We start from the raw sequence: 10,797 nt of genomic DNA on the forward strand, positions 1-10,797 counted from the left end.
AATTCTCCAGTGCAACAATGGACAGTTTTGAGGCTCTCCTAATGCAAAAAACTGCAGGCAGGTTAAGATCTTTGTTTACTACAAGTATTTAATTTTCTATGCCTTGGCAAGTCTACCTCCATCATTTACTTCACCTGTGTGCCACAGAGGCCAGTCCCTTAGCAGAAGTTTGCTAGCCATGTTTCTGATCCCTCACAATTCTCTGGGTACAGTAGATATTTGAGGAGTTTTTGCGAGACACAGGAGTTATTCCATTAAGTGTGGTACATCTGTTCCCCTGTGATGATCCTGAACAAGTATGAAATACCAGGAACACAGTTCTTACTACAATTATTATTTAACCAGAAATGGAAATGTCCTGTCCAGCTGATCTTTGTAGTGTCACCTACAGTCTGAGAGTTGAAGTACCAAGATTTAAGTGCCAAGGGTATGGGACCATGCTTTTTGTATTTCATCAATATTGCAGTCAAAGATTTTATTTAAAAGAAAAATAGTAAATGGCACATCATGTAATTGCTATTTATTTTCATAAACATGAGGTATTTCAAAGTGCTATAAGACGCAGCACTAAATGTACATCATTGGAAGAAATTAAACACAGAACTTTGCAGTTACCCAGTTCTATGCACCAAACATTAACAAATACATTAACTGGAAGAAACAGGCTAGGAAAAGGCATATATAGTAAATTTCTTTACAAAAGTTTCTTAGTTCAAAAAAGTGATAAAGTAATATCTACTCAAAACTTTCACAACTCATTTTCATACGAAAATATAAGTATCAAATTTAGTTATGTATCAGCATCATACTAAAGTATACAGGCAATGTAAGAATTAGTACAGTACATAACAGAGATTAACAATATATTTGTATACAAAAACATGCTCCTCAAACATTGAGGTATTACAGTACTTAGGTATGAACTTCCAGTCTAATACTGGCAGCAAAAGCCACCTCTCATAACCCAAGACATGTACAAAAGGCAAGTGTGTAGATGGTATTTACAGAAATTCCCACAGGGGTACAAAACTGCCAACCCCTAAAGTAACATCTGTTAGAACATAAGCACCATAAAACTTAGGAATGAACATTTTAAAACTCAACTAGATGTCATCAGCAGCTCCAAATGCTCACAACACTTAAAAAAAAAAAAATCCCCACCATCTACAGTTCTTAAGAAGAAAAAACAAAGGCAGTCCATTGTTGTTTGGTAGTCTTGCAATAAACTCCTTGCAAGAAAATCCATTTGCTCCGTACCCGGATAATATAGTCTGTCGATTACTTCAGGGATTGGATTGAAATTAAAACCAACATTCTTAACGTCAAAAAACACAATTTTTTTATAAAGAATCAAAAATGTGCAAAGTGGCAATGACTGTCCTGATCAGCCAGAAAAAAACACCAAAACAAAACAAAAAAAGTTTAGCAAGTCCGCTTGTAATCTATTTTCTTTAGTAATTGTTCTTGTCTGGCTTGCAGTTTTTCCTTTTCTAGCAGTAACTTCTGCTCCTCTGCCTGAAGAGAATGAACATATTCAGTGGCTTTTTTCAAGATCACAACTTTTGCAGCTTTCTCATTTTGAACCAGTTCTGGAACATGGTCCCTTAATGTGAGGAAACTTGACCGTAGATCATTACGTCGTTGACGCTCCAGGATATTATGGTTGCGTCGACGTTCACTGTCCTCTGAATCAGAGTTTCGAGGACTTGAACTCTTAAGCTTTGGTTGGATCGTGGGTTTTACTGGACGGGGCACCTCAACTTTTAACTTTTTCTGTGGTGGAGACTCTTCAGTCTCCACGAATGGAGAAGGAGCAGCATAATTATGCTGCTGGTGAATTGGGGCACAACGCTTTAATATCAGTCCATTCTGCTGTGTCCTGACTGATGAAAAAGTGGTATTTTTAGGACGCACTGTAATAGTAAGGGTGGTAACAGACTTGTTGGTAGAGGAGCGTCTTTTCTCCACTGTAACAACATCTATTTCTTCTTCTTCATCCTCTTCCTCCTCCTCATCATCATCTTCTAGTAATAAAGGACAGAAAATAAAACAGATATTATTCTCCCTGAAAATACCTTGATTAAAAGTATCAGTATTTATTGACAAAATATATATCCAGTAAAAGCAATAATGAAATAACTGATGGCAAAACCAGGGTGCACCCACCATCTGCTATCAGATATAGATCTGTAAAAGTATGTAATACACATGAAATTAGCAAAGAACAGGGATTTCTGAAAGCTAAGTAAGTTTGATGAGATGGGATTTTTAAACACATCTAATTTTCAATCAAAATGGAGCTACCACCCACACAATCACAAAGGCAGAAAAGTATTTTTAGACAGAATGTATGTAGTTTGAATGGAATCGTCGAGTTGTGGCACAAAAGGCAAGCACAGAGCCACAACATAGCCCCTGCTTGGTAGAAAAGCAGCCGGAAAACGAAACAATCGCTGGGTTTGTTCTGAGGCAGAAGGTGAACTGCTCCAGCCGGGGACCCTTTAAGCCGGCGCTTGGTGCACTGCCAAGAAGACAGCTGTTGGAAGTGCTTCCTCACCCAAAGCTGTCAAACCAGACATTAAAGGGACAGCAGGCTCTGAAACCCGGGACGGATCACCAAGTTTGTGGCGGTGGTCATAGGGACCAGCTCATCCACACACGCCAAACCGTGGTTCAGCCCAAGTGGACTTCTCTGCGTACACACACAGAGAATGTCTGGGGCATTTTGGGCTCTGTCAGTACAAGCGCCGCTCTAAAGATTCACTAGTCTAGCTCCAGCCTGGCCGCATGGCGCCTAAGGGAACGCGCACACGGTCATCCCCCACAAATCTGTGCCCAGGGTGGCGGTGGCAGCTGCACTGCCGCACCCCCGAGCCCCCCAGGGGCAGGAGACTATCAGGGGGCCGGAGGGTCCCCAGCACCGCGCAGCCCCTGCGGGCCGGAGCTGCTGCCCGGTGAAGGCTCCGGCCCCGCCGCAGCCGGCACAGGGCGAGGGGCGGGCGGGGGCTGCCCCGGGCCGTGCCCGCCGCCCCCGCGGGGCCCCGCGCTGCGGCCGCGCCTGCTGCCGCCTGCCGGCCGCCCCGCGCCCCGCCCGGCCCGGCTCCGGGGCGCAGCCGCCCCGCCCGCCCCCGGGGCAGCCGGCGGGGGGCGCAGCCGCCACCCCCCCCCCCCCCGTCCCCACCCCCGCACCCTGGGGCCGGAGCGCTTACCCGAGTCACTGAGCATGTCGTCCCCGGAGGAGCTGCTGCTGCTGCTGCTCGCCCGGCTGTCCCCGGCGGGGCGCGGCGGGCGGCCGCCCCGCGCAGCCCCTCCGGCCGCCGCCGGTGCCTCCCGTTTGTTGACGGGGAAGGGGAAGACCACGGCCGGGTCCACGCACTCGGGCACGGCGCCGCCCAGCTCCGCGCGGGCGCTGGCGGGGCTGCCCGGGGCCGGCGGCGGCGCGGCGGGCGCCTTGCTCTGCAGCTTCTCGCTGACCGCCCGCTCCAGCTTCTCGCGCGCGGAGAAGCCGCTCCACATGCAGTCCTGGATGATGATGGAGTTGAGATTGTTCGTCACGCCGGGGCCCGTCTCGAAGAAGTCCCCTCCGTCCACGCCGCCCCACAGGTCGGCCTCGGGCGGCAGCAGGAGCAGCTCCGATGCCCAGTCCACGGGATCGGTGGGGCGGCAGCCCCACAGAGCCGCTCCTCCCCACGGCACCGGGCCCCCGCCCGGAGGGTGCTCCTGGAGCCCGGCCCGGCTGGGAGACAGAGGAGGGGTGGGCAGCAGCTCAAACTTTTTCCAGATGTCCTCGCCCGGGGGAGCGGAGTCCGGCCCGCACAAATAAAAGTCATCTTCGTCCGGGTAGAAACAAGGCTGCAAAGAGTCAAACTCGAGGTCTGGGTTTTTACTGACCATTCCTGGCATTACGGGTCTCTTTTTGCTGATCCCTGGGTCAAGCAATAGTTTCAAACACAGGTTTTATCGGTATTTCCACCAAGAGGAAGAAGAGAGGTTCTCCCACGACCTGAAAGTGAAAAAAAAAAAAAAAAAAAGAAAAAAAGAAAAAAAAAGAAAAAAAACCAACAAAACCACAATTAAAAATACGAACAAACAGAGACGAACGTGACTCCCTTCCTCTTAAAGGAAGGAAAAAAAATTAATAATCCCATCATAAATAGCAAGCAAGAAGGAGCCTTTAGAAAGTTGAGCAAAAAAAAAAAAAAAAAAAAAAAAAAGCATCTCACACACCTTTCTCCTCCCGACTCAAGATACTGAAATCGAAGTGCTCAGGTAGTGTTTCCCCGTGCAGAGCCTGCCCCGCCACTCCGTGGGGACGCAAATCCAGCCTGCACAGTCCAGCGGGGATGCACAGCCTGTGTACATAGCCCTCGCCTGCTCTCCCCAAACCGCTTCAAACGCTCAAAACAGCACAGTAACTGCAGACAGATGCATGGCTTTGATACCGTAATCACTCCAGAAAGGCGTCTTAATATGCCAGCAAAAGTAGAGGAAGTTTACTCCTTTTGTCACTGCTCCGCAGTGTAAAGGGGAGAGGAGAAGGATGCAAAAAAAAAAAAAAAAAAAAAAAAAAAAAAAGGGGCGGAGGGGCTCTTTGCAACTTCGCAAATCGCCAGTTCATTCACTCAAAGCGAGCCAGCGAAATCCGCACACAACACAAGGGGGGAGGGGGAGGAGGGGAAATCCAGCAGCAACAGAAATTATCAACCTTATGTAATAACCTCACGCATAAAAATGCATTAAAATCACCCCGGCGCCACCAACAAAGCCTCCGGATTTGCCAAGAAGGCACGGGAAGTTTTCCCCCCTCTTTCCTACAACAACGAGGTTGCAAGGGCAGCAACTCCGCACGTTCGGTCGCTTCATGCACTAAACCTCCTGCAAACACCAGCTCCCTCAGCCCGGCGAGTGCGCGCTGCTGCCCTTACCTCGGCCGGACCCCCCACTCACTACCCGCGGCCAGTCAACCACAGCCCCATTCCTTTGCCGAGAGCTCCGTTGCATCAGACATTAAAAAAAATAAAAAAAAAGAAAAAAAGAAAAAAAAAAAAAAGGTTTAAAGTCCAAAAAAAATCCAGTCAGCTTCTCCCTTCAGCTCGGTTAAGGCAACGCGAAAGGAAATTGTTCTGCTGGGTTCACAACAGCTGACGCTGAGACGGAGACCAAAAAGGGGTGAAAAAAAAAATCCATGAAAAGCCTTATGATGAAACGCCGAGAAACGCGCCCGGCTCGGCTCAGCTGCGCTCCCGCCCCGCCCCCTGGGCGCCTCCAGGACTGTGCATTTTTCTACTCGGGAAATACATTGAACTGTTTAAAATGCAAAGCAGTAAAGAGGCACCTACAAAACACTGGCGATCTCAATGCGACAGCTCCAAACGAAAACACAAATATCCTCCAGGATTTTCTTCTGCTCAATGAGAACCCCATTCAGGCTCCGCTCTGCCCCTGCGCTCCCTTTCCTGCCCCATCCTTCCCAGTTCGGCAACTCAAACGCGATGGGGAATTGGATTTATTTGACTGGGGTTTTGTCCTACAGCCCAGAACCTGCAGCTTCCTCTTCTTACCTCCGTGGTGATGGTGGTGGGTGTGCGAGGGGGAGGAGTGGCGGGGAAAAGGGGAGAGGAAAAAAAAAAAAAAAGCAGCTGATGGTGTCTGTAGCACTTTCCGCGCCCGCCTGCCGGGCCGACCCGGCCTCCGCATCCACCCTCTGCTCGCAGACAGATGACTGTCACTGCCTGCCTTTGAAGCGGCTGGATATTATTAACCCCCCAAAACGGCATTAAAAAAAAAAAAAAAAAAAAAACACCAAAAAAAAAACCCTGACACGCTCGGGAGGGAGAACTGGGAAACAGCGGGAGAATGGCGGGAGCGCCGGCCCCGCCCCCGCTCCACGCGCGCAGGGCGGGGCCGCGCGTTTGGCGCCAAAAGCCCCGTTCGCTCTTTATCCTCCAGGAGGGCGTTCGGATGTCGCGGGGCCGCCCCTCTCCGCACCACGCCGGCCCCGAGAAACGTCGCCTCCCCACCTCCCGCCGCTGCGACCTCGCGCGCAACCCCCGGGGCAGTTGAAAATAAACAAACAAGGGCTAATGGAAGCGGCCGGACGAGGGAGTCGCTCCGACGCAGGGCTCTGTACACGATCGGCAGCGATCGCCTCCCCGCAGGCCAGCGGGGCTCTCACGCCGCCGCGCTGCCGGCAGGGCCCCGTGCGGGCGGCCCCGCGCTCAGCGCTCCGCGCCGGCACCGCGCCCGCCGCGCCCCCGTTCCGCTGCCAACGGCGACACCTTGCGGCCGCGCGGCGCAGCGGCGGCGCTCCCGGCGCCCCCGCGCATTGCCCGGCGGCAGCACCCACCGCTCTCTCGCCTCCTTCCCCCGGCGCGGGGCCGCGGGACGGGACGGGACGTGCCGGGACGGGACGGGAGCGCGGCGCTCTCCTCGGCGGTGCGCGGCAGCGGGCACGGGTACGATCCCGATCCCGCCGCCGCTCGGGGCGGTGCCTCCTTGCTCATAGGCTGCAGGTTGAGGCGGGGACTGGGGCGTCGCTCACAGCAGGCCGGTGGCGGCGGGCGGCCGCTTTGTGTGCGGTGGCCGTGGGGCCGCCTCCCCGTCCCGCCTCGGTGGGGGCGAGCCCGGGGTGTTCAAACACGGTTGGCATGGTGGTGGGAGAGAGAGCTGGGCGTCGATGGAAGCGACTGAGGAGGCGGAGGCCGTTCGCGACAGAGCGAAATAAACCCCGTGTGAGGCAGGGTTGTGCTGTGTGTCCCTTCGGCTCGTCCCCTCCGGCAGTTTTGGGCAGCAAAGTCCTGCTTCTCCCATGTGGTGACCACTGCTCGCATCCCTGTCACGCTTCACTGGCCAGGACCTGGAGGCTCCAGCAGCCATTCAGCGCCCTGAGGCGGCCTTGAGAGCCGTCGGGGAGCCGCGGTGCCCGAGGCTCGGTGGTGCTGCACAGCCGGGCACCGCGGGCAGCGGCGGGCCGGGCTGGCTGCGGGGCTGGCTCGCCGAGGGTGGCACCTGCTCGGCGATGGCCCCGCCAAGGCAGTGAGCTGCTGGCAGGCTCTGCTCGCCCAGCTCGCCCCGGCCCGCCTTCGCTCACCAGGGAGGTGGCTGATCTCAGGAGCCTTCGACTGGTCTGGCTGAGAGCAAAAAAGGCACCTGGAAGGTGAACCCTCTGTACCGCAGCTTCCAGGTGCGCAGGATTCAAGCGAGGGTGCTGAAGGTGACCTTTAGATACCCTGCTCTGAGTCACAGCTTGGCTGGAGGGAGCTGTGCAGGGGCGGGCACCATAAAGCAGAGCAGCGCCCGACCTGCTGCTGTCGAGGTTGCTGCCAGCCCCTGTGGCATCAAGCTGGCGAGGTATTTGAGGCCAGGTTTGCCTGAACTGTGGTGGTTTGGCCTCCCATTCCTCTAAGGCACTTCAGATTCAAGACAGGGGAATTCATTGATTAGCAAATGTGCGCTCAGTACTTTGAAGATGTAAAGACTTATGAAAGCACAAAGATTTATGAATGTCTATTTGGATGATTTGGCTGGCCAAAAAAAAAGTGTGGGATATTTTCCCCCCTTACATTTCAGTAACCTTAAACAGGTTGAAGCTTGTGAGGAGACATGAACAGTTAGCATGTGGGTCACAGAAGCTGTAAACAATTTATTAATTCTCATCAGTCGATGGCCTTTGTGAATTTAAACAATTATATATGATTTTCTCCTTTTGGTTTTTATCTTGCCTGTAGCGTTTTTATACATGCAAATATTGTTATGTCTATCCAGAAATGATATGGGCTGCTATCTTATTTGCTGTTAATTCATTACAATTTTCATCTAAATTTCCTCAGCAGCCTTTTAAAATTTTCCCTTTTTTTATTTTTCCATACGTATGTGCATGGGATTACCATCACATCATTTACCATCACAAAACCATCAACTTCTAGGGAAGCTCTGTTGTGGTGTGTGATATCTTTTGTAGCACTCTGAATGAGAACATGAATAAAACCTATCTTTTAAAGTAACTTCCATTGGCAAAAAACATCAAACCAGCAAAAAACAAGACCGCCCACAAACAGGAAATGGAAAACAGTGTACCGAGAAACATTACTGTGTATGAGTAAGTCTGTTTAGGTAAAAAGGCTTGTTAAAACCCCAGATCTATTGCTTTATCTTCTAGAGTTGAGAAAGATGTGGAAAACTTTGGAAGGACTGGACAAATCCTTGTGGTGTTTTGACTGACACTTACCTTGGGCTCTTTTATAAATGTTTAAGTTTCTCTCTGATCTATTCTGTCCCTGAAATGGCATTTATCAAGAAACCTCAAGGCAAATGAAAATCTGAAATTACTAGTAGTTACTGTACATTTATTATTATGTTGTTTCACTGGAAAAAAATTGGGGATTAAGATGTGCTGATAGTAGAAGTGGGTCCCAATAAAAAACAGTTGTGTAGCAATTATGTTTAGGCATTGTAAGAATTTGTTATCTGGAAAAATAAAAAAGTGTAAAAAAGTATGTAAAAGTCTAAAGGATGTTTTTACTTACACAGTGGTAAGAATCTAAGTGTATCCAGTGGTCTTCAGTGTGGCCTAGCAAGTACCCTGGGAAAGCCCTGTGCTGAGAGCTCAGATATACATAATACACAGGAAAATTATGGTCAGAGCTACTGTGCATCTTCCCATTTGTTGTCATTGATTCATTAAGAAATGCTGTGTGAGGCAAATTTCTCTGGCCATACACCTTTCATTCACCCTCACAGCCTGCAACTGTTGAGAAGATCAAAAGAAATTATATTATTGTTTGATATGTGTGCAGTTGTCTTCCTCGGAGGCACCCAAACTTCAGTGCATTTCTACTTTCTTTTCAGAAATAATGTATGTATTCTCATGTGTGCATGTTACACTGTAAAAGATTTTATAAACGGTCTTGTTAATCAGGGAATGGGGAAAGTGGCCAATACCCCAGTGTTCTGAGTGCACTTGGCAAAAGTGTGACAGCACTGGGACAATTTATCCCTGTTCTGTGTCAACCAGCAGAAGCTACATGTGAAACTCTAAGTAGGACTAGAAAGGATGTAAGTATGAACACTCATAGACCTTTTTCTTTTTTTTTTCTTAAAAAAGACCTAATACATTTCATGTTAGATAGCAGTAGTAAAATTTTCAGGTGGATTAAGTATTTGGAGGTAAGTATTAAAGTTAACAGTTACAAAAGCTGCCAGATTTAGAGCAGCAGATTTATTCCTGCACACGTTCAGTAAACTTGCTAGGGAGTTGTGCTGCTCCCTGCTGTGTAGTTGCTGAGGGTATGTAATCTAAACTATTTCTCTTGCCAATTTACCCACATCCAGGTGAGACAGGCTTAGGGACTTGCTCAGTGTCACGTATGGAAACTGAAGCAGATTTCCCTGGTAAGCTGATTGTAACAGTCTGAGACAGCAATTGCTTTCCCACAAGTTCTTGCAGAGTGCATCAGCATTGTCCATTAAGATGAGAGTATAGTGCAGAGTTACTTTGGATGCCACAAAGGCCTGCAGAGAATACAGACATTCTTGTGACATAAAAACTCTCAATTTGTAGCCACAATACCTAGAGCTTGTATAATGTTTCACATGACCAAAACATTGAAAGCTGTGAGTTATTTCACTTACAGTCACCACAGAGGTCTCTAGCTAATCTCACCTGTGCATCCAGAAACACTTTATGGAGTACCTAGTAATCAGAGGATTAATTCTATTTAATTAGAACTAATTTGGAAGCCATATGATTAATAAGAAGTAGTCTGATAATAGAATAGTACTGTGGCTGCTGAAAACAGTAGAGGTACTGGATTTATCTAGTGGTAAAGGTAGCTTAATGCTCTACCTTTAAGTGTTCCTAGATATATCAGAAACCATCTTTCAAAAGGTAGTGAAAAAAGGCTTTTTTCTTCTGTGCCTTTTATGTATATTTGGGTTCTTCAAAAGTCAGACCAGTGTTTGTGTATTAGTCTTCTCCGTCAGCTTCCTTTCCTTTCTAGCTGCTCAGGGAGCATTGGAAGATTTTCATTAAAACCAGAAGGCCTAGAAACATATTTTTTATATTTGACAGAAGCTTATAGCAATTTATCAGGAAAACACCCTGCTCGCAACAGATTTTCAAACCATATATATGGCTAGATAAACACCTAAGCATTGGTTATCTTACTTTTGTATTCTAAAGCAAAGCAAAACAAAAATAACTTCAAAAAGTTGTAGGTAAGACCACTAAATTACATATTTCATAACAAATTGTTTATCTAGTATCTGTTTATCTAGAATCACAGAATCAGGTTGGAGGAGACCTCTGAGATCGTCAAGTCCAACCTGTGACCGAACACCACCATGTCAACCAGACCATGGCACTGAGTGCCACATCCAATCTTTCCTTAAACACCTCTAGAGATGGTGGCTCTACCACCTCCTGGGCAGTCCATTCCAATATTTAATCACCCTTTCCATGAAGAATTTCTTCCTAATGTCCAACCTCCCCTGGCACAGCTTAAGACTATGTCTTCTTATTGCCAGTTGCCTGGGAGAAGAGGCTGATGTCTGCCTGGCTACAACCTCCCTTCAGGCAGTTGTAGAGAGCCATAAGGTCTTCTCTGAGCCTCCTTTTCTCCAGGCTAATAGTGTGTCTTGCTGGCCACACTATTCTGGTACGGGCCAGGATGCTACTGGCCTTCCTGACCACCTGGGCACACTCTGGCTCATGTTCAGTTGTTATTGACCAACACCTCCAGATCCTTTTCCTCTTGGCCACTTCCCAGCCACTCTGTCCCCAGCCTGTAGGACTGCAGG

The 10,797-nt window shown here is 48.9% G+C and overlaps 1 protein-coding gene across 5 annotated transcripts; it reads right to left on the reverse strand.

Moving 5' to 3' along the window:
• Window positions 1–505: 505 nt before the first annotated feature.
• On the reverse strand, window positions 506–6,633 carry MYCN (MYCN proto-oncogene, bHLH transcription factor). 5 transcript variants are annotated; one of them, XM_068183428.1, is made up of 3 exons: window positions 6,347–6,633; window positions 3,210–4,003; window positions 506–2,024 (listed from the first exon to the last, which is right to left on the reverse strand). In XM_068183428.1, the coding sequence occupies exons 2-3, from the start codon at window positions 3,901–3,903 to the stop codon at window positions 1,423–1,425; spliced, it is 1,296 nt and encodes a 431-aa protein (XP_068039529.1). In that variant the 5' UTR covers window positions 3,904–4,003; window positions 6,347–6,633; the 3' UTR covers window positions 506–1,422. The 5 variants fall into 5 exon arrangements, with proteins under 5 accessions (XP_068039529.1, XP_068039533.1, XP_068039531.1 ...); XM_068183432.1 differs by lacking the exon at window positions 6,347–6,633 and adding an exon at window positions 5,562–5,714 and having other exon boundaries at window positions 506–2,021; XM_068183430.1 differs by lacking the exon at window positions 6,347–6,633 and adding an exon at window positions 5,340–5,519.
• Between the last annotated feature and the right edge of the window lie 4,164 nt (window positions 6,634–10,797).

This window comes from Anomalospiza imberbis, chromosome 3 (genome assembly GCF_031753505.1).
Source record: "Anomalospiza imberbis isolate Cuckoo-Finch-1a 21T00152 chromosome 3, ASM3175350v1, whole genome shotgun sequence".
Lineage (NCBI taxonomy): Eukaryota > Metazoa > Chordata > Aves > Passeriformes > Viduidae > Anomalospiza > Anomalospiza imberbis.